This window comes from Danio rerio, chromosome 20 (assembly GCF_052040795.2).
Source record: "Danio rerio strain M-AB ecotype USA chromosome 20, GRCz13ab, whole genome shotgun sequence".
In the NCBI taxonomy this organism is placed as follows: domain Eukaryota; kingdom Metazoa; phylum Chordata; class Actinopteri; order Cypriniformes; family Danionidae; genus Danio; species Danio rerio.
Genome location: NC_141040.1, coordinates 29,480,001 through 29,504,929, shown reverse-complemented (window position 1 = coordinate 29,504,929; position 24,929 = coordinate 29,480,001). Strand labels below are relative to the sequence as shown.

The 24,929-nt window shown below is 36.5% G+C and overlaps 1 protein-coding gene across 9 annotated transcripts in view; it reads left to right on the top strand.

Annotated features, from left to right (window-relative positions):
• cracd (capping protein inhibiting regulator of actin dynamics) overlaps positions 1-24,929 on the top strand; it is a 41,422-nt gene that overhangs the window by 14,448 nt on the left and 2,045 nt on the right. For 2 of the 9 annotated variants that reach the window (NM_001347678.1, XM_087297800.1), the window contains 7 exon segments: positions 17,016-17,184; positions 17,306-17,435; positions 17,664-17,825; positions 18,527-18,733; positions 19,935-22,251; positions 23,338-23,528; positions 23,803-23,962. In NM_001347678.1, the coding sequence (NP_001334607.1) occupies positions 17,394-17,435; positions 17,664-17,825; positions 18,527-18,733; positions 19,935-22,251; positions 23,338-23,528; positions 23,803-23,962 (3,079 nt within the window). In that variant the 5' untranslated portion in view covers positions 17,016-17,184; positions 17,306-17,393. 9 annotated transcript variants of the gene reach the window in all.

Genomic DNA, 24,929 nt, shown 5'->3' with positions numbered 1-24,929 from the left:
ACTCCCTAAACACAAAACAACATACACTTAGTAATGTTGACAGTAATATGTAGAAGATAATAAATACGTGAAATACAATGAATGTTTCAAGAATAACACCCACTACACATATAGGCACAGATAGACAAGAACACAGTCCAAAAAAAGTGTGCTCATACATGTGTCTGACTGTTGGTGGAAAATTATTGTTGTTTTAAGTAAAGATTGGTTGAAGTGCAATGCATTCAGTGTATGCTTCCGGTTAGTGCATCCACACAAAGCACATAAAATGGTTTTTATGACCACCTAAGTTTAATTTCCTCAAGCTCAAGGGTCTTTGCTGATCACCCACTTTGTTTGCTACACATACTTTATTTTCCTGTTAAAAAAACAACATAAAAAATAAGGTATTTACAAAACTTAGTTTGACAGTAGCTCAGCAACTGTCTCTAGATGAGTAGCTTCTAGATTATCAAGCCACAGTTTTAAAGTAGCTTTCAATACAAGTATTTGCACCTTATACTCAAACACAGAAGTGATTTGTCTCCCTTGTGTCAACTGAAAATAAAATTTCTATAGTTTGTATCATTCAATATTCATCTTCATAGTGATTAGCATGCACGTTCTTAACCTGATTATGGTTAATAAGCTAACAATGCATATAAATGTGTTAACAGATGTTCCATTATCAGAGTAAGTTCTAAAAACATCTGAAGCATAATCCAAACTTCACAGCAAGATTCTTACCCCTTATGCTGTTTTCACCAAGCATATAAACGCTAAACCTGCTTTCTGTCAGCTTGTTAAACTGCACAGGTGTAATACTGCAGAGAGAGAGAGAGCGCACGACAATATTTTTACTTGCAGACAATCAGCAGTAACCCTTGTTGAGCAATTTTGTGTTTAATAGAAGGCTTGGATAAAACAACTCTAATTTTGGGCTGTCAGTGAAAATCTAACGATAACAAAAACTAGATTAGTCATATAATTTATTCCTGTGTATTTAAATTTAGATTTGATGTCTATTAGATTTTCACTGACATCCCAAATTTAGCCTTTTGTAGTCAAACTAAGTTTGGACATCTTATTTTGAACAAAAAATGCTTGCTGTGAAGGGGTGTGTGTAGTAGTAAGTGGAAATATCAAAAAGTGTCAAAGTCTATTTAAGTTATGGGCATGTTCGTTGGTGTTTTCAAATATCAGTACCATTTTGTAAAATTGCTTAGTACACCTTTTAGTTTATTATGCTAAGTATTGTGCTTTAATTTAACTAACACCAAATTAATTGACTTAATATTAAGTCTTGCACATGCATTCAGGTTACTGGATGAAAATCTGGATTCAAAAAACAGATTTTTTATGAGTTATGTTGTTGGTATGCATGTAAAGGTGCTCAGTGAGCACACAGCACCGCTATGAGCATTCTTGAGTTCTCTTTGCACCTGTGCAATGTGACACCTGACTCCAGGTAATAGCGCAGCTCCACAGTAACAGCAGGCAGGTGGAACAGCCACACATTCATACACGCTTACATTCTAGCTTCTTACCCACATAAATCCACAAGCAGGTAAGCCTTTATTCTTGTGTACTCATTCCGTCGCGTATGTAATCAAGTCGGGGGGTTTTCTTCTCGTAATGCATGTTCGCATGATACAGCTAAACACAATAGGCCTCTTATTCTGCCTTTATCTCTTGGCAGCTCCACATCCTCAAAGACCCGTTGTGGATTTCTTATTAAATGCATTGCAATTAAAAGAAATGTTTGACGATTTTATGATAACATTGTGTTATCATAAGCACGTATATGTATTTTATTGAAATTTCATTGCATTTTACCCATCCAGAGTTTATTTTAATATTTGTTAGTGGCTGAAACACACTATATTTGGTTGATACACATGCTTGTAAACTGTATCACATGATTACTCTACAACTCTACCCTGAATATATAGTTTCAGACCTAATAGTATAGAGTATACACAGTATATTTGTGTGTTCTTTGTGGAGTAGTGTTACGCCATTCAGTGCTTTGGCGTCAGTAAGATTGTGCTTTTTAAAATAAATTAATACTGTAATTGAAGGAAGAATGTGTTAAACTGATCAGAAGTGAGAGAAAAGACATAAATCAGTTAAACAAACGAATTAAATCAGTTTCAAATAAATGCTTTTATTAAAACTCTGCAAGAAATGATTAAATATTCAGCTATTGTCAATATTGATAAAACTAGGGAATATTTCTTTAGCTGATTTTATTTATATATAAAGTATAAAGATTAAACGGTAAAGGAAAATCAATGCGAATTCATGGTGAAGATATGTTTTTATCTGATAAGTAAAATTAATATTTGCACACATTCCATATTTGTATGCTTAAAATGTCAGAAACACAAAACTTTTCTTGTCTTGTTACATTCAATGAGAAAAACTTGTATTTTAATAACTGTCACAAAACAGTAGTTATTTAAAGTGTAAGTGTTTTGCCTCTTGAGGCTTGAATCTGGCTCCTTTTCACAATGATGCTTCTAGCTGGAATTCATGCTCTACCTCTGTGAAGTCTAAACCCCACCTACTTTCATCTGATTGGCCATCTCAGTCATTTTGACATTGACGAGTGTTGTTAGAGGTAGATCAGCTTGAATATGTAACTTTTAAACTATTTTGTCATCCTAACAACAGACAGAGAGATGCGTAATGGAGTGCAGCGGAGCAGTGCAAGAATTTCAAACATGATCTGGTGTGTGTTTGGTGGTTACAGCCCTAGCTTAATAGCTGCTGAAAATTCAGCTTTGCCATCATCACATAATTAAATGGTGTGTAAAATTGTAAAGTAGAACATTCTTTTTGAAATTGCCATATTTTTTACAGAAAATGAAAACTTACAGATCACAAATGTTTGAATGGAAACTGCATAAAAATATATTTATTTTATAACTTACTGTAAAAACCTGAAGGAAGTAAATGGGAAATGTGATGTCAGAATTGCACAAAGAATTATCTTCTTCTTCTTTTTTTAAGTTAATGGTTAAAGGTTGCTCAGCCTACATTAGATTAGCCACTTGTAGATTCACCCAACCTTTTGCACACTTTTTCTTTTCCAATCCTAGATAATTGGCTTGGAAAAAGAGAAAAGGGCTGTGACTGCAGAGCTTACTCATGTCTGTGACAGCAGATTATGTACTGAGTGAAAATACAACTACTGAGAGTTGCATAAAATGTCTGAAGGATCAGGAGTAGTGAAGTAAAAAGGAGTATGTTGAGCATAACCTAAAAATGTTTAAAATCCCAATTAATTTTATATCTGTATATTAATATACTTAATATATGACTGCTATATTATAAAGGAAACTCGATGTCACAAGCACCATGTCTCAAATTAGTAACAGGTCAATTAGTACAAAAACATGTTTAAAAATCTATAACCCACACATAGAACCATTGTTTTAACAGTTTACTAGAAGTTTCCATATGTTAACATTAATAAACTGTATGAGGTAACAAGAAAAGTTTAGTTATAGCATTAACAAACACAATGTATAGTGTTAATTATGTATTTTTTTTTAATATTACATAATGGAATTGAGCTAACAAAAAGCAGTAAAGGACAGCTGCACGTTTATTAAATTATGTTAACTATTATTAATGAATATTGTAACTCATTTCTTGCTTATTGTTAATGTTAAATTAATGCACCATATTTTGGAAGAAATCTGTATAAATCATGCCCTCCAAACAAAATGTACTTATATATTATACATATATACATACATAGGTCTCAAAAAAGAATTTTATAAATATGTAAATATACAGTGCTATCGGAAAGTATTCGTAGCGCTTCACTTTTTCCACATTTTTTATGTTACAGCCTTATTCCAAAATGGATTAAATTAGTTTATTTCCTCAAAATTCTACACACAATACCCCATAATGACAATGTGAAAAAAAAGATTTTTTTAAATTGTTGCAAATTTATAAAAAAAAAAAAAAAAACTGAAAAATCAGATGTACATCAGTATTTACAGCCTCTGATCAATACTTTGTTTATGCACCCTTGGCAGCAATAACAGCCTCAAGTTTTTTTGAATATGATGCCTCCAGCTTTGCACACCTCTCTTTGGGAATTTCCTTTTGGGAAGTCCACTTTGCAGTTACTCTCAAGCTCTATCAGGTTGGATGGGAAGCAACGCTGTACAGCCATTTTCAGATCTCTCCAGAGATGTTCAATAGGATTTAGGTCTTGGCTCTGGCTGGGCCACTCAAGCACATTCACCAAGTTGTTGTAGAGGCACTCCATTGATATTTTGGCAGTGTGCTTTGGGTCATTGTCCTGCTGGAAGATGAACCGTCGAAGCAGGCGTCCGTTGAGCACTCTGAAGCAGGTTTTCAATCAGGATGTCTCTGTACATTGCTGCAATCATCTTTCCCTCTATCCTGACTAATCTTCCAGTTCCTGCTATTGAAAAACACAGCTTAAGAGCGGTGGTACGTGTGCTCGTGACATATCTGTCTAGACTATTTAAGGACCGGGTGCGAGACGCGCGATTTCTGGGAGATTATCATTCATTTGCGAGCATCCGGGAGTCTCTATGCAGAGAACATCTGGGAGACTTGGGATGTCTGAAAATATTTTTCACTTACAGATGATGGAGGCCACAGCACTGATTGGAACTTTCAGAGCAGCAGAAAATTTTTTGTAACCTTCCCCAGCCTTGTGCCTTGAGACAATCTTGTCTCGGAGGTCGACAGACATTTCCTGTGTCTTCATGCTTGGTTTGTGCTTTGACATGTACTGTCAACCCTGAGACCTTATATAGACAGGTGTATGCCTTTTCAAATCATGTCCAGTCAACTGAATTTACCACAGGTGAACTCCAATTAACCTGCTGAAACATCTCAAGAATGATCAGTGGAAACAGAATGTACCTGAGCTCAATTTAGAGCTTCACTGCAAAGGCTGTGAATACTTATGTACATGTGATTTTTCAGCTTTTTTATTTTTATTAAACTTGCCACATTTTCAAAAAATCTTTTTCGAATTGTGATTATGGGGTATTGTGTGTAGAGTTTTGAGAAAATAAATTAATCTATTTTGGAATAAGGCTGTAACATAAACAAATGTGGAAAAAGTGAAGCGCTATGAATACTTTCCGGGTGCATTGCAGTATTATTTATGTTTTATATTTAAATATTAAATATTTCCCCAAAAATAATTTCAGCAATGTTGCAATAAAACAGAAATTATTGAATAATGTTAAAATACTACTTGCATGTTTTATATAATGACATGTGAAGTTATATTTTCAAATACATAAACTTTTGGACATACATATAGCCCATAAAGTGCTGCAGTGTCTTTTTTCTAAGCAGTACTATTTATTGTTTTTATTGAATCCGAAAAAGAATGTGACAACTAGCTCTGGTCTGGCTTATGTATATAACTGCAAGTTACGCTGCTGCCGGCTCAGTTCATAAGAGCAATGATTGGATCAGAATTACCTGGTTCATAATGCTGAAGTCAAGCTGTGAAAGGCAACCCTGACATCCAATAAGATCTTATGGGCTACCGATGACAGATCTGTGTTCCATCCGATCTCCATGACCATCATTCATCCAGATCAACACAATTAAGTCTTATCAGCATTCATATTTTCAATAAGCACACATAAGATATGGCATGCTATCATTATTTCAGTAGAGAGAACTGTAAGATGTGATTCAATTGTTATATTTTTCCCTAAAGCACCAAGGAGCAGCAACAGAGCTTTGTAAATCAAGGTGCAGAAGGTTGAATCCATGTTCCCTAAGGTTTTCCTTCAGTGGTGTGCAGCTCTTTCCAGCTGCGCGGCTGAACTAGGTAAAAGTGTGCTGTTGTGCCCAGTAAGCACAGGCGTCTAGGCCAGCTTTGCTATTCGCTGTGCACTCAGCCATCCCATTTTGCTTCAGTGATTTCTTGCTGCACTTTCAAGCCTCCTCATTGTACTAGTGAAGCTATAGCTTGCTTTCATAATAATAGTATATGGCTCAAGATCATTTTGCATTACGTGTGATTTGCTTAATGTGCAAGGCATTACTGTCAGCTTTAAGCTCTGTTGCAATGTAGCTTGTGTTTACTGCTCCGACTCACATCATCATCTGGCATGTGATGCAGCGCTGATGATCTGGATATATAAGAACTTCCTTAAATGTAACTGTTGTTAATGTAATAAGCTCATGTTGTTTTCAGCTCTGCATGGGAATCAATATAGAAGGAAATCTTATCTGCTAGGAAATGTTTTAGTGAGATTGTAATTCTTGTCTGTAATACATTAATTTAGACTATATTTGTAGTTTACATGTACACGCAAGGCAACATATATTTTTAAATTTTTTAGGTTAATCAGGTTTCAACAATTTTTTTTTAAACTTATATAAAGTTTTAACTTAATATTTTTAGTCAGTTTGATGGATGCAATTTACTAGAGAAGATAATTTTTTACAGTGTAACTTAAAGGGCACCTATTTTATGCCTTTTTCAAGTTTTAAGATACAGTAAGTGTTTTGTGTCTCCAGAATGTGTCTGTACTGTTTCAGCTCAAAACACCCATCAGATTATTCATTATACCTTTCGGAATGTTAGGTTTCCTGCTATGAACACATTGTAGCTGTTTTTGTGGCCTGTGCCTTTAATTCTAGTTCTCCTTGCTCACCGTTCCCACGTGCCTGTCAGAGTGTGCTTCAGGCCCCTTTCACATTAATAAGTTTTAGTTTGAAAACGCATAAGTTTTGTTACTGTTATACTATCCGTCCACACTACCCCGGAGTTTTCAAGCCCTGAAAATTTAACTTTTTGAAAATGCTGAAGAGGCCGTTTTCATTTTAAAACGCTACTGCTCCGTGTCAGTGTGGATGGGGGAAAATGGAGACATCTGAAAACGGAGGCAGGGCTGCAGACATTTGCTGTCTGATTGGGGCTTTTTCCTCAATATTAAGTGGCCTAACAAAGTTCAGTCTTGCATCCTCTCCTTGTGAGTTCAGACTTCGCAAGTTTGATATGGAAAACAAACTCCAGAGGACACGTCGGGTAAATCTTCAAAGGGAAAAGTGAGTGTACTTTATAGTCTCATTCGCATCACCCTGGATACGTTGTTTCACTTTCTTAACTATAAAATGAAAACATGATATGACAAACTGCCTATTTTCATTTTTATATTAGCAACTTAACAGACAGGTTGAGGCGTCATGTAGGTACATATTTAGATAATCGTCATCTTCGCTGTATGCATATTTTAACAAACGAAGCCTATAACACAATTGCCTCCTTTCATTTTCCTTGACAATACAAACATAACATCGTTACATGAATTAATATGTTGTCATATCTTTGTGCTCAGCCAAAACAAGCTATCCTTGATGAACAGTCTGACATCACAGCTCTCATCGCTGCAGTGCATGCCAGAGTGTGTGTGTATGTGGTCACGTGATGTGCGTTTTCAGCAGTGTAATGTGGACAGAAAGTTGTTCAAAAATGCTAGGTTAAACGCCAGTGTGGAAGCAGATCTTTTTCATTCTAAAATGTCGTTTTAAAACTAAAACACATTAGTGTAAACAGCGCCTTAATCTCCACCTCGGTTTAATAACCAGCACAGTGACAGACATGAAGGAAGCAGATCTCACGTAATGTTTGTGAGAAATACTAGAGTAAGACCTTTACCAATAATTATTTGATGTATTTGTTGTGGAGGGATAGAAGCGTCTGCTTTTATAATTGTACTGACATGCTGCTGTGGTAATAAATGGTAAAATTGTTGTAATTTATCACAAACATGCACTGTTGTAAAAACGTTTTATACTTATAAAACCCATTCTTGATCACAGTTGATGATGATTGATGATCACAGCGAGCTAAACAGATCTTTTAACCTTAGATGCTTTGCGCTGATCCTGTCTTGTTGATATGATTATACGCATTACTACAGAAACATGTTAATACGTGGCTGTAAATCAATTTGGTGGGCAGGGAAACCGCACTCCTACGTCATGTTGCTGTGGTCCTCAAAATGGGAGGGATTTGGATCCTATTTTAACGTCAGGAAATTAAAAAGACTCATTGCCTTTAAATCACCTCAATATGACTGTGGGCACACTATACCTGCACATAGTTCTGTCTAAACAGCTTACAAAAGATAATTTTCATCTCAGGTGCCCTTTAAAATAGTGTCTGCGTCCTTTGCAGCAGAAATGTTGCTTAATTAATGCTATTATTTGTAAGATAACTTCTGGAAAGTCAGCCTTTTAGTCAAACTTCTTCACAAAGCTATATCAAAAACAACTTAGACTTTTCATCTTTTTGTCTTTTTTGTTTACCAAGCTGCAGTAATTTAATAAAAAATACAACAAAAATAGCAATATTATGTGGAAAAAATGAATTAAAATGGCTTTTTTTCTGTTTAAATATATGTTAAAAGGTAATTTATTGTCAAAGTTTATTCATTGTCAAAGTGGAAATTTAAATCAGTCACATCATGATAAAACAGAAATTATTTTAATATGAGAAAAATATTTATAGCTGTGTTGTGCAGCTTAATATTTTTAAAGAACATTTGAATACTTCTTTGTAGATTGTTTGATCTATACCAAGATTGTATTATAACATTTACTGCCACCTTTAATCAATGTAATGCATCCTTGTTGAATAAAAGTACTGATTTCTTTCAAAAAAAGAAAAACGTATTTACTTCAAAATGTTTGAACAGTATTGTATGTGACTTTGGTCACTAACTTTAGCCATTAGCTTCTACAGAAGATCACTAGCATATCATTATCTGTCATGAATACTATTTGTGATACGTAAGACCACTCAGTGGATGTGCTGTATTGGCTTTTCAAAATCTTTTAGGGCAACTATGAAATATCTTATGACTTACAATAATAAGCCAGATAGCTTTCAGGTTCAGAAATTAGAGGAACATTTTCCAGGAATCCACTTAGAGTCCATTTTAATGCCCACTGGTTTGATCAAACAGAGGCAGGTCTGGGCTAGATGTTTGTGATAAAGGGTAGAGCTGCTCACTGAGCCTAGTAGTAAGGTCAGTTTCTAGAATTAAACTTCAGCAGTGAGATAAATTAGCACCGTTGCAGCTAGCGCTAACATACTGCAGGCTTTTCTAGGGTGTTTTCAGAGTCCTGCTGCAGTGCATGTGGCTGCGTCTTGTGCTTTTGCCATCATCGTTTTGTCTGGTGCTTCCTCTTTCACCCGCACAACACAAACACGATCATTCACTAACATGCGCATGTGAGTCAGAACATGACAAACATGGTCACAGTTTAAAGCACATGTACACTCGTGTCGCAGGTGCACAAACACATCTGGATGGGCATCACAAACAAACACACACACGTTGATCTATTCAAATGAAGCTTTTCTCCTCACAGCTGAGCCTTTTCACACAGTGAGACTTTCAGAATGACCCTGCGAGCCGTTAGAGGACACTGTCTTCTTACACAAAGGGAACAAAACAAACTCGTGCATACGGATGACACAAGGCTGTAATCATTTACAGTTTTTTGTGTTTAACAGCAGTGCAATGCTGTGCTGCCAAAAGGTTTTTGTCTGCCAGAAGGAATGCAGGTTTTGAGGCAATGTGTTTTGTTAACCAATGACAATGACATTTTAAATCTTGGCTTTTTTTGTCCTTTGAACATATGTAGAGTCCCAGAAGCATACGGAAGAAACCTTGTTTGCTTTAATTCAGGACTGGTGAAATTAGTATTACCCAATATAACTTAGGCATACAGTACATTTTACAGGAGTATTTGAACTTAATCAGTTATAATTTGTTGACAAAATTCACATTTAGCTTCATCTTGCAGTTACTCATATGGAGAACCCATTAACATAAGATGGAAGACAAAGTGCTTTTTAAATAGGCATTCATTTTAATCATGCACATATTGCTGACCAGGAACTGACTGATGCGATAATGCACTGTGCACTGACCAGCAGTGTTTATTATAGATATAGACTGGAATTACACACTAATATACAAATACTGACACACAAACAGGAAATGCAATCTCACTGCAAATCGTAATTTTTTAATTTATGGGTTATTTTATATGGATGTGTATGAGCTCATCCATACATTTCAGTACAATTTACTCATTCCTTAGTTAATTAAGTGTGAGGTTTGGGGGCACGCAGAATGTTTTGCACAAATAAAATTTTATGAATTTGTACAACTAAGCCAGTTTTCTGACAATATGATAAACAATTATGTTTACTTGTGAGATCAGACTGGAAAGTAAGAAGCTTGGAATAGTATGTATGCACACTAGAAAAACTAAATTACTGATGCTTTGACAAGCAGCTTCAATATAGTAATTTCTTATTATTTATTTTGCAGTTAGTTTACTCACATTTTCAAATTTCATTTTATTATTCAATGCTTTTTTTCAGTTTTAGTCATTTTAGCACTTTAACTAATTTCTGCTCTTTGTTATTTTAACAATTCTATACAGTCAGCTGATTATTATCAAAGGATTATCAGAATCTAATATCATAATTAAAAATGGCTTGGCATCTAATGTCTTATGGTATCCAAAGTCTTTATTGTATATTGCTGGCCAAATGACAACTACATATGCATACAACTACATAGCATATAAAAAACCAATTCAATAGTTGAAGGGTTAGTTCACCAAAAAAATTAAATTCTGTTATGAATTACTCACCCACATATCGTTCCAAATTCATATTCAAAACACAAACGAAGACATTTCAGATGAAATCTGAGAGATCTTTCATAGACAGTGACAATCTAGAGATGTTCAAAGTCTGGAAAAGAAACCAAAACATTGTCAAAACATTACATGTGTCTTCAGTGGTCAACTGTAATCATGTGAAGCTTAAAGAGCACTTATTGTGCCAAATAAAACCGTAAAATATACTTAGTTTCCCTCACAGGCCATCAGGGTGTGCATTTACTATGGGCAGTATGATATATTTACCATTAGAGGCAGCAGTGCAACATTCAAGCACCATATTTCTGATTGTAAATACACACAACCTGATCTGATGTGGAAAATGTAGATGTTTTTTAAGCTTCACAAGATTAAAGTTACATATTACATAAAAAACAGGATTTTGTTTACACAATGTTTATGCAAAGAAAATTATCAACCAAAGCTGCAGTACATTATTAAATTATGACCAAAGAGACTGGCATATGTCTTGACTCATGTGCAACCAAGTCAAGTTTACAGTCCTATGTAAAGCACAGGTTTGTGATCAGCCTGCAGGATGGGAAATTGCTTTCCCAAATTCTGCAATAGTATCTGGATGCTGCTTTGATGATGAAAGCTGAGATAGCATATCTCAGTGATGCAATGTCAGACACAATGCACTCAATGGAGCTAGTGATGTCACTCTGAGGGGTTGGCTTAGGGGTTGGGTTAGATAAGCACATTAAAAAACATCGGCGGCAGCCCAGATTGCACTGCACCAGGTCTGCATCCAGACCCCTCTCCAATTCTTAGCAAATTCCCACTGTTGTGAGAAAGAAATTACCCTGTTTTTTTGCAGCCAAGAGATGACAAGAAATAAGCCCAGGACTAAAGGTAGACTAGATCAAAGAGATTATAAAATTAAAACAGAAACAAAGCACTAAACAAAAATGAGAGTTTGAAGGCTAAAAAGGGGAAGTGAAATGTGAAATGTACACAGAGAAGTGTTTCATGATCTCTGTAATCCTCTCTTTCTTCTATTATTGTCATCTCCTGCTTCCATTTTCTTTTCAGACTTGCACACACAAACACATCAATGAGAAAAAGCCTCTGTGCTCACATTTACTCCACTTTACCCATGCTGCAGCCTGTCGTAAAGCATGTCAATGGACAGTAAGGAGGCTCTGCTTGAGGAGCTGGTAGAGGTAACAGTATCCCAAACCACAGGTAAACAACAACAGTGTGAGCTTTTCTGAGAACAGGCCTGCTCTTAAAGTCACAGTGCAGTAAATTAAAAGCATCAAAGACTACGTTTTTCCTATTTTTCAGACTATTCAGCACTGTTTCTTTAAGAAGTGTGTGGTGTTTCAAATTGTGTGCTGTGCCTGTGTGTCTTTAAAGGAATAGTTCATACAAAAATGATCAATAGTTAATCACCCACATCTTTATAAATATGACTTTCTTCTGTAGAACAAAAAATGGGAAATTTTAAATGATTGGTGTGGAAATGATTTATCAAGCAGTCACAGTGAATGAGCACTGGAGCTTCAGAAAGACAAAAAAAAAAAAACCTGATGTGATTTATTTGATGAATTCTAAAGGTGTAGTTACGTTAGCAATAATGATTAGCATAATGAAAAGGCTGGATTTTTTTTTGTGTCCAATCTTTGCAGATAAACAATAAATGGAGCTAGACCTAAAACTAATTATTGGTGACAACGGAGGCCAGTCAATAAACAAACTATTACATTTTCACTGTCATGTTGATAGATGAGGTAATTAATATTACACTATTATAGGGTTGCACAGTATATATAAATATTTTAAGCATCACACTGGAAGCAGTAAGTTCTGTCCACAGACAAACAATGCAGTTTATTTAGTTTGTATCTGTTTTACTCTATTTAGCTGTGCTTTTACTTGTTTTGTCATACAAAACCACCCCATTCATTCTAAATATCACATTCTTGTCAAATAAAAGTGTTTAATTGACATTGGGAAGTTGTTTTTATAGCACTCTTACTTGTATACTTATAATTATAAAGTAAATTTGAGACTGCAGTATATAGGCTTTAAAGATCAGTGTTGGGTGACTTACGTAATTACATTACTTTTCTAACTAACGAGTAAAGTAATGCATCTCTTTTAAATATTAAGTATTAACATTTGAGTTACTTAAAAAAATGTAAGGCAAGTTTAGTTAATTAGCTTTTGGCATCACGGTGGCGCAGTGGGTAGCACAATCACCTCACTGCAAGAAGGTTACTAGTTCAAGCCCTGGCTGGGTCAGTTGGCATTTCTGTGTGGAGTTTGCATGTTCTCCCCAAGTTGGTTTTCTCCAAGTGCTCCAGTGTTCCCCACAAGTCCAAAAACATGTGCCGTAAGTGAATTAGGTAAGCTGAATTGTCTGTAGTCTGTGTGTGAATGCAAGTGTATGGGTGTTTCCCAGTGATGCGTTGCGGCTGGAAGGGCATCCGTTGTGTAAAATATATGCTGGATAAGTTGGCGGTCCATTTATAATAATATTTAATAATTATATAATTAATAAAGGGACTAAGCCTAAAAGAAAATGAATAAATTATTGAATAAATAAATAATTAGCTTTTTAAAAGTAAATTGTTGAGTTAAAATTGAGATGAGAGAATGCGTTCATTATTTTGAAGACATGGAAGAAAAAAAAAATGCTCTTGAAAATGGTTTGGACTTCACTAATAAGACAAAAAGCACAAAAGCTGCAAACACATTGCTTTAAACGTTTATTAATCTCTTGGCTGTGGAAGTTCTCAGAAGACAATATTATCCTACATGATTAGTTTTCAATGTGTTTTTAAGGTAAATAAATAAAAAAAAATTTAAAAAACGAGAAGAAAGTCGGTAAGAAAAAGTAATGTAGGGCATTACTTGTCATAAAAAGTAAGTAACGTAACTAGTTACTTTTTAGGAGAGTAACTCAATATTGTAATGCATTACTCTCTAAAGTACTTTCCCCAAACACTGATATAGCGTAAAGTCTTTGCATGACATAATAATCCTGAACGAAGTTGTCAGGAATCTGCATAAATGTCATCCTTTTAATTTTCCCACCAAAAAAAATATATATATATTTAAACGCTCCAGTGTTCATTCACCACCACTTTATGAAGTACTGTAAAAATTCTCTGTTTTTGATTCTAAGAAAAATGAAAGTCATACAAATTTGGAAGAACGAGCAAGAGTAAATGATTATCATTTCAGTGTAAATTATTCCTTTGAATATGACTTTATCACGTGCTATTGTTGTTGTTGTCCAGGTTTACACACCTTTTCCAGTGAACCTTGTGCACTCAATCTTTACGACCATGTTTAACTATTACTGCACCTTCTGTGACTAATTCCCCTCTTTTTTTTGTCAGTGGCTTTCTTTAGTTTGAATCTGTTTTCATAGATATGACAGACATGCTGACAAGTGGAACACACAGATAATCCTGAATTTTCCTGATAAGTGTGTCAATTAATCATGTACTAATGTCAAGATTTTAAGTGTGAGGGGAACAATTACAATTACATACGAATGCAACAAAAATGATTTATTAGCCTTCCAGTTTTAGTGAGCAATACTGTGTGTCACAAGTGAGAATCAAGGTTGAGTACGCTTGTGTTATTAAGTGTGTTTTAGCATTGGTGAAGGACTGAGAGGAACAGCCAGGTCTGAGTGAATTTATTTAGCAGTCCTGACACTCGTAGGAGCACGAAGGCCATGCTGGAGCGTTTAGTGGTTGTAGTGTGTAAAAGTACAAGGGAGACACATCGAGGGCTGTTTCTCTGGCTGAGTGCTGTCCACTCGCATCATATGCCTCGATGACCGAGGACGCCTGCAGCACTGCATTGTGGGCCAGAGAAATGGAGTAGTAGCAGCTGGGAACAGACGTGAAACTTTGAGGGGGGAACCAACCAGACAAAATATGAGGAATCATAAAACCATCTAGTTATATGCACACGTAAAGCAGTACAGTCTTGCTTTAACTTCAGGAATTAACATCAGAACAACAACAACAGAAGTGGGCACGGACGGCAGGTAGCAAACGTCTTACTTTCTTTGTTATTGTGCTATTGTGTTTTGAGCAGTAACACACTTACAGTGTAACTCCACACTACTTTCCACTTTTAGCCTGTAACAGATCCTTGCTGATCTCTAGCTGAATTTATCCACTCCGTGGTGTAGAGTGGCCCTATCACCCCAGCCATTTCACTTGGAGCTCCTACAACACAAAAAGGCTGTCAAACACACACACTTAGAGGAAAATATGGTCTGGAGATGTTTGGCTATTGCTTGGTAGAGTGTTTTATGACTTTTATAGCTTTAGAAAGATCAAAAAAGGACCTGTTGGCCGGTATAAACATAATTCAGAGCCACATGTGAAGGAAATACAAGACATCCAATTTTGTTGTCTGCATAAAATTAATATTAGAAGTCAAATTACTTCTGTGAAGGTAAATGTCAAGATATGATCGAACTAAGGTTCCCTCAGCAACATATATGGTAAAAGAATAATTGATAATACATAATTATGTTATATTATACAGGATTAAAATTGTCTTCTCGACTAATGAGTAAGGATAGTGGCAAAGTATATATATTTTAGATGACAATTCATTTTAAAATTGAATTATTTTTGAGTTTTTAAACTCAATTCTTATTGACATCAAATAATTGTCTTATATAATAACAATTGACCTTTTATTTGATGCCTGTAAATCATAGACATAATACAAAAATATACAATTGTGTATTACACTTGCTTTGATGCTTAAACCCCTATTTGTCTTTGACTCATATGCATCTCAATTTTTATTTGGTATAATTTTATTCGTAACCCTTGCTTTCTGAGCTACTCTTATCACCGTAGCATTTATGATTCCTAATGACTTTCTAGTCTCAGGAAGTGGTGCCTCTCCACAGCACTCAATACAAACCAAAGGTCCCTTGTCTTATCATTGGTTTAATGCCGTTACATGGGAACCGTATGATTCTGTCTTGTAAGAGGCACTTGGCAACTGCAGATTTACACTTTAAATGGTAGGTGGAAAAATTATTGTTACAGGTTTTTTTAAACAGTGTTTGGGTTGTTTTGTATGGATTCGTAATTAGCTGTTTGTACTTTTGTGATAGGTTGTCATTGCAAGTAATGGGTGAAAGATACACCAGCTTATCTATCATTAAGAACAACCTACAACCCAGTTGAGCTTGAATTTGTTTGTACAGCATTTTTCCGAATACATATCCTCTTAAATAGTTTAAAAAGCAATAATGAGAAAGCTGAGATGTGTTATTAAATCATGAGAAACCAACTTCCTCAAAGTGTAATACTAACCCTTGAATAAGTTATAAAACTTTCCAATACAAGTTTTTTGTTTTGGTCTAAAGTTTTATTTGAGTCATCCATTGAGGTCAAATTTAGCAGTTGCTTTGTCAATTGAGTGTCATGATTAATTGCTCATCACACATGGATTGCAGTGCTCCTGATGATGCAACATATGTTCAGGATAGTCAAGTTTATGTAAAGTCCACACAGTTGTTATTTTATATATATTAAAATATGTCCATTGTATTACATTTATAAAAACATATAATCAGTATTAACCTTACTGCAATTAATGTAATTTAATGTTATTTGAATTTGTGCAAATTTATTTATTGAATTGATATTTACTCATGATTTCTCAAGAATAGTCTAAATGACAAAAAACTATATTTAATTAAAACAAATCAACATCATAAATGTTACATTGATGTTTTTTTATTGAATTGACTAGCATAAACATCCACTTTTAGATTAATATCGCATACTGCAATGGTTCGTCAATATGCAGACATATTCATGTTTATTAACTAAATTACGTCCTTGGAGTATGTAATGTTTTGGGAAAATATTTAAAATACTAATATCATATAAAGTATAATTTTGGGGGTGGGGGGTCTGAATGTGTTATGATGGTAAAGTAATGTTTGTGTGACTATTGTCACAAATTTAAATCATCTTTACATTTGGCAGTTGGCCTTGAATTGATGACTTTCTCGTTCTTCTGTGATTCCCTTTCAAGACTGGGCTTTACAGGACCTTGACATTACTGAATGTTTAAACAGAACATCTGCTTACCATAATTATATAAGGCTGTGACAGGACTTGGTTTAACCCAACTTCATGGCCTCTGATCTGTTTTGGTCCTACATTATCATTAACATTATTAAAAGATTTTAAGCATATTGTTATATTTAAACAGCAGAAGCACTGGTCTTTTACTACTTAATGACTATTTATCATTATGCTTTCCCCCAACCAACTCCATTTTTTTACCAGAGCGGCGACGGCAGGGCAAATTCCAGCCATTCCGGCGTCTATTTGGGAAAAAGAAAAGGAGAGAAGCAGAACGTGCGTTTGAGGGAACTGAACTTAAACCTTGTCATTCCACTGATGATGTCTGCAATGGGGTGGACTCAGCTAACCAAGAGAATGATCAGTATTTAAGGTAAAAACTGTTTCTAGCATTCAGAATGTATGTAAAATGTTATTAGTTTACATGCTGACAAAGTTGTTTATGAGCCATATTGTGTATTGAAAACATTTATAGAGTTTAAATCTGTTCACAGGGAGTCAAACACCCTTGGGTCCCGAGCTTTTTCACACGAGAGTGTATTTATCCCTGAGGACTCTGCGAAGACACATCCAGGACAGACAATGTCCCAGGAGAACGTTTCCGACAAAGTCAGGAACATTCAGGTGAGACTTATATGCACACCAACAAATTCATTCGTCAAACTTTCCTAACACAAATTTTGCCAATAAAATTTAAACAAAAGTATTAAGTGTGAACTTAATACTCATCTTCTTCAACACCTGCTACTTATTGCTGTTGCTTCTGTAATCCTCATTTATAAGTCACTTTGAGTGAATGAAACAGGAGGCATTGTTTGCATATTCCCTGACTATTTATACTTTTGTTGATAGAAGCAAATTGGACATAATATAAAATTTGGTCAGAGACCCCCTTCACTTAGAAAGAGTGAGGGAGATGAAGGCAGCTCAGATGAGGAAGAGGTACCACAAAGTCCATTGAGAGTTCTTGCTCAAGTGGAGAATGAGCCACCGGAGACATCAGCCAAGGAAAAAGTAAGTTCACAGTGTCTACATTAGCTTAGACCAGGGGTGTCCTAACTTGGTCCTGGAGGGCTGGTGTCCTGTAGATATAAGCTACAACTTGCCTCAACACAGCTGCAACAATGTTTCAAGAAAGCCTAGTTAGAGCTTGATTAGCTAGCCCAAGTGTGTCTGATTTGGTTTGGAACTAAACTTTGCAGGACACCGGCCCTCCAGAATTGAGTTCGGACACCCCTGGCTTAGACCATGGGTGTCCAACCTTGTTCCTGGAGATTTACCTTCCTGAGATTTCAGCTGCAACCTAGATCAAACACACCCCATTTAAATTACCAAGTGCTCCTTCTAGTTGGTTTAGTTGTGTTTGATTAGGATTGGAGCTAAATTCTGCAATAAGGTAGACCTCCAGGAACAGGGTTGACCATCCATTTCCACAGCTATCTGTGAAAGGTAGCCACCATTGCTCTGTTTTAGTGAGTAGTGTTGTGAAACACTGTGTAATGTTGTAAAAAAATAAAGATCCCTTTGCTTGCCAAAATGTACAGAACCTTTATGCATTTGGCAGGCACTTTTATTGAAAGCCGTGTTCTAGTTAAGCTGCAGGAAATTGTAAAACTGTCCAACTATCGATATATTGATTCAATAGACACACACTTCAGAGCTCTGTTGACCTATAGTTACCAATTGAATTTGTTTGTGTTTTTCTGTACACATAGTCTGTCAGCCATGACACTGTCCAGCATAGGACTCCGGTCAAATCCCCACGCACCAAGCGCCCACCTCCCCCTGGCACAATTGAGTCTATCAATCTAGATGCTGTCCCTCAGTCTGTCCCACGCTTGGACAACACTGCTGCCAAACACAAACTGTCTGTCAAACCGAAGAACCAGAGGGTGTCTCGAAAACATAGAAGATTCACACAGGTAAAGGGCAAAGGTGTTCTTTATATTTAAGCTGAATAGCTGGGATTGATTTGATAGATAAAGATATGCTAAGATGATCGTTTGCTGAAAAAAATGATTTACTCATTCTGATGTAGTTCCAAGTTTCATTATATTTTTTTATAAAATTTTGATTGTGAGGTCCAAAACAACACTGGACCACATTGACTTCCAGTGTATGTGGAAAAACACTGGTACATTTTTTATTTATCTTCTATTAAAAGTTATTTAAAAAAAACATAACATTTAATAAATTGTGAGTATATTTGAATTTATGTGAAATAGGGGTGCAACAATACAGATTGTTCACGTTGCAGTTTTCGGGTCATGGTTTTGGTTTGGTTCGGTATACAGGTTCAGTATAAAAACATGACACTGTCAAATAAAAATAGAGGAAAAACAAGCAAAATAGATTTTATATAATATGAATATAATCAAACAACACTGCATATTGTATATGCTTATCACTATAGAAATTAAAAAACAATTAAGCAATATTATTTAGTCAATAGTTATTTTATTGTCTTTTGTAGTTTGATTAATATTAAAAGCATAGACGGCAGGTATAAGACGTTTTCACATTTAGACAAAATACATCACACTAAGAAAGTTACAATCAAACACTGTTTCTCTAATGTTTACGTTATACGACTTAACCGATTGAATACTCATCAAGTTTGGCACGTTCATATTAATTAATGCTTATACTGTAATTAAATTTTACCACTGAGAAGCTAGACTTTGTGCATTATAACTTTCATTTATTTCATATGTGCATTTCTAAGATGTCCTGCGCGAGTTCTCTTCAGGGTTTAAGGTTCAATGTTTAAATAAAAAAAGCTTGGAAATTTAGTTTAAACAGGAATAGCAACAAACAGTGTAGGCTTCTGGTCCCACATGCACTGACAAGCTGCACACGTAACTTTTTAGTTTTCACATGAAAGAGTCCATACCCTGAGTGCTCAGTGATGAGATATTGCATGGGCATTCATTCTATACATGCACAGGGCCCAATCAGAGAGTAATTAAAGGAATGAGAAAAACACAATTTTAATAAGTGTATTGAACCATGGAGTTCATACCGAACAGTTTATTATTATATTGAATATTGTGACATCCCTACTGTGAACTATAACTCAAAAGTATTAGGGTTTTAAGTTCTGTAACTTTGAATATATTTCAGGAGTTTCATGAAGATGATTTCTCTGAAATTCAAGAAGAATTTGAAAAGGATGAGGAAGTGTTTGATTCATCAAGAGAGGATTATGGTATTATCCATGGAAGTAAAGAAGATTATGAACCTACTGAAAAATCACAGAGGCAACGATTTCATGAGGAAGAGAAAGAACACCTTGAGATAAAGAAAAGAGAACAAGAGGAAGAGAGAAAGATGGAAAAACACCGGAGGATGATTGAGGAGCAGAGGTTAGAAGAAGAGAAGCGACGCAGACAGGAAGAGGAAAGGCTGCAAAAAGTGGAAGAGGAGAGGAAGCAACGAGAGGAAGAAGAGAGGAAAAAAAGGGAAGAGGAGGAAAGGAGGAGAGAAGAAGAAGAGCGAAGATTACGACATGAGGAAGAGCGAAAGAGACAAGAGGAGGAGGAAAGAATGAAGAAAGAAGAAGAAGAAAGAAAAAGAGCAGAAGAGGAAAGAAGGCAACAGGAACTTTTGGCAGAGCGTCTTCGTCTGGAAGAGGAAAGAAAAAGAGAACAGGAAGAGAGAAGGAGAAAAGAGGAGGAGGAGGCAGAGAAACGCAGGATTCAAGAGTTACAAGAGAAAAGGCAGAGAGAGGAAGAACATCGCATTCGTGAAGAAGAAAGATGTCGACAAGAGGAAGCAGAGAGAAAAAGACTAGAGGAAGAGGAAAGAAAGAGACAACTGCAAGAAGAGAAAGCTGGATCTACTGACCCTGAATGGAAAAGAAAAGCAGAGGAACTGAGATGGAGAGAGATGGAGGAGAGACAGAGACCCTTCACTTTTAAAGTCTCTTCGGGTGAGAAGCAGATACTCTTCCAGAAGGTCAATCTCACGCCTGTTACTCCAGCAACTGGCCAACAGGGTGAAACAACTGCTGAAACTTGGGAGGGAGCTAAAGCTTCTTCACCAGGAGGGCCAGATTCACCAACTCTGTCTTCTTCTCTTTATGTCCCGCATACTGCAATTCTTGTGACAGGAGCCCAGCTTTGTGGAACTGCAGTTAATCTCGATCAGATCAAGGACACAGCTTGCAAGTCACTTCTTGGCCTTTCTGAAGGCAAAAAGGCCATGGGCACTCCTCCATCCAAGAGCAAGACATCTCCAGATCGTAAATCTGGAAAAACCAAATCCGTATTTGAGTCTTCCTTGTCTACAGATCAATCCAACGCTGCTGTCCTGGCAGAATGGGCAAGTATTAGGTCCAAAATTTTTAAAGGTGCTGAAGAGGGAAAATATCCTGAATACACAGATCAAAGTCGCAGGCCAACAAGTGAAGATCTAAATACAGTGCCATTCTCTCACACCAACCTCAGGAAAACTATGTCAGCCAGTGCGAAGTTTTCCATCACGCCAGCCAGAAAAAAATTTGCTGATTCCAACAGAAACTCTGAGATTTTTGGTCAGGAAGAAGGTGTGAAAACAGAAAGTGCATTTACAGAAACTTCCCCTGTCCAAAAAGAGTTGCCCTCTTTAGGTACTAAGGTCCAGAGTAGGGGAAGCAAGCTTGTCCGCATTGCAGACGAAGAGTGCATGTTTGCCAAAGACCTTCCCTCATTCCTTGTTCCTAGTCCACCACATGGATCTCCCAAGTCCCAGAGATCTGAGAGTGGCTCCCCAATTCAGGCAGAATCAGAAGATTCAGATACAAAAGATGAAGATGGGGCACAGAAAGCACAGGGTGGTGATGAGCAGCCATCCCCTTTTGGAATCAAATTGAGAAGAACAAACTATTCTCTTCGCTTCCACAATGAACAATCTGCAGAAAAGAAGAAGAAAAGGTACAGTGCAGGAGACAGTTTTGAAGGAGTCCCAGTGCCCCTGACGGCCATTGACCAAGACTCTGACAATTCTACACTCTCTGAAAAATCTAGCCCCATTTCTCCACAACAAGAGAATATTGAATTTCAAACCACAGTTGCACCCAGTAAAGAATCTCGTAGTAAGTTTAGCAGAAGTACTCTCCCTTTGGCACGCACCGAAGGTGACAACATGTCCCCCAAACCTCCACTTTACCAAAAACCTGCTACCTCCCCCAAACCATCTGAAGGTGCCACACCTCTACTTTCTCCTCTTCCAAAACCTGGTAGAAGGACTTCAGGAGACACAATTTCACAAAGGACTGGGGAAGCAGAACAGGTAGCTACTGAGCAAGGCAGTGATCATAAAGGAGGAGTTACAGCATCTGGACCATCACAGAAAAGTGGACAAGGAGAGGAGGATGTTAAAGAAAAGAAGTCATTTTTTCCATCCATTAGCATCCCATGGAGAGAAAAAACAGATCGCAGAACAGAACTCATCAAAAAAGGTTTGAAATACTCAACTACTGTACCTGAGCTGTAACTGCATCTTTAATGTCACAATAATGCTTCCAAAGCAGCAATCTATTGATATTTCTTTAAAACACTCTCCTATTATTTCAGTTCCAACTGCTTAACATGCAGACTTAATTTAAACAATTGTAATCAATTAATTTGCATTTTTAATTGTTTAGCCAACTTTCTTGCCTCTATTTGCATATTGATTTAAGGTGTATTTTCTTTCTTTGCACCCGTTTATCCATAAGGCCTGGCTTTCAAACCTCACATTTCATATACATAAAAGATCAGCCCCTTAACCAATATTCCTGTCTTATAAGCACTGATATTTCCTTTGGGAAATTAAGATTATTACTGTCATTGTAGACAGGAAAAGAGGACTCTAAATTGTCTTTTAGGGCTTACTCACACTATGTACAGTTGCCTTGAACCGGGCCGAAGCACACTTGTCCCCTCCCATTTCCCTCGACGGCCCGCCCTCACATGGCATTCGGGCTTGAGCATGCTTACGTCATCAATGATGCACTGTTCAGTTTAGGAATCGCTCTCGCTCAGCACAGTGGACATTTCTTTATATCGTTTTAGTCGTTTGATATGCTGTGACGCAGTCAAATATTTCACTGAACAGATCAGCCACTTTTGACGCTCATAAACAATCATAAAGTCTTCGTGCTGCAGGAATTAGGAGGTTTGCTAAAGGTGCAGCTGTCATGCAGTGAGGGGTTTGTGTTTTTAATAAACTACAGCAGTTTGCGTTCATAGAACAGTAAGAATGATTAATTAATCCATATGAAACAGTATGTTAAAAGTCCATCTCGCCTTCAGTTTCGGGCTCAGGCATGGTTTGCACTCACACTACAAGCGTACCACACCCAAGTAAACCGCGCTCAGGCACACCTCTTCCAACCGGGCCAGGGCCAGCCAAGTGAACCGTGCCTGAGCCCGATTCAGAGCACTCACACTTATCAAACGATCCAGGACACGGGCATGGGCACGGTTCAGATAGCATAGTGTGAGTACACCCTTAGTCTTTATTGCCAATTTAACAGACCTTCTGCATTTCTTCTCCTTATCAGAAAAACCATCTCTGCAGGCCAGGCATTCTCTGGACAGCTCACGATCACAGGACAAAGAGACAGGACCACTTTGGATCACTCTGGCACTGCAAAAACAGAAAGGCTTTAGGGAACAGCAGCAAAACCGAGAGGAAAGGAGGAACCAGAGAGAGGCTAAACTGGCTGAGAAACAAGCTAGGGACAGAGAAAGTGTATGTATTAACAAAAGCACTGTCCCATAGTGTATTATCATTCATTAGCTACCCTGTTAGTACTGTATACATAATTGTAATATTGCTTTGTGAATTTATAGCAAAAGTTCTCACTCTTGTTTCTGGAAGTCAGTTGCTAGTTCCACCTTCTTGAGCTTTGATAGATGCAAACTATTTTGTCACATGAAAACTAGTGAGGGCGCAGTATAATATTATAAAAAATGAACTCCTCTGTATTAATAGAATTTGGTGTTGTTGTTTCTTTATCTGAAAGGCTGGAAGCAGTCCCACTGAGGATAAAGGCAATGGGAGCTCCAGCATCATATCCAAGCATCAAACAGCAGATGAAAATAAAAGACCAGACACACTCCTGGCTCGCTTTGAGCGACGTGACAACTTGAAGAAAGCCAATACCTTACCCAGCTCAGTCACAGGTAAAATATGAATTTTCTTACACTTTGTTACCTTTATTATTGTTATTATTATTATTATTATTACTAATATTATTATTATTTTTTTATTGGGTTTTACTCAGAACCCATTTACACCTATGGTTTAAGTCTAAAGCGTTTTAGCTGATCCACTTTCAACATTTGCAGAGATGGTTAAAAACACATTTGATCATATATATTACGCATAATACTATCTAAATCAAAATGGGGTATATGCACAAAGACTTTTCATTTTAGTAAGCTAGCCCGCTAGGGCCGCATTTAAGATTGATTCCTTTAAAAAAACAGTGATCTTCATTGCCTGGCTGAGATACGATATAAAGTGGGTATCAGACCAAACAAAAAGCACATCATATTTTTCCACGCCATGTCTTTAAAATATGAAATTAATTTTACCCCAGTATTTTCTATGTAATTACTGCTCTAGCCTGCTGCTCATGATGGTGTCTGTGTTTAAACGGTCTTTCGTCTCTTTTTACACTTTAACAACCAAATGAAAGCTAAAGTCTATTTCGTTGAATGTATTTAATGACAATACAACATTGATGGATGAAATTGAAAGGAACCATATAAAATTAAAAATAGTCACATTAAGCTTTCACCGGAAGTTCATCATTGGCTGAAAAATACTAGATGTGACCATTGGCGTTTACACCCTTTTCACTCTCTTGCTTTGCCACTCGATTTTAAAGGGATAGTTCACCCTAAAACAAACATTTACTCTCTCTCAAGATGATCCAAAGCTTTATAAGTTTCTGTCTTCTGTTGAACACAAAACAAGTTATTTTTAAGAAAGCTTTATCCTTTGACTTCCATAGTAGGATAAACAAATACTATAGAAGTCAGTGGTTAAAGATTTTCAGCTTTCTTCAAAATAACTATTTTGTGTTCATAAGAAGAAAGCAAGTCAAACCGTTTTAAAACAAGTAAAGGGTGGGTAAATTATAAC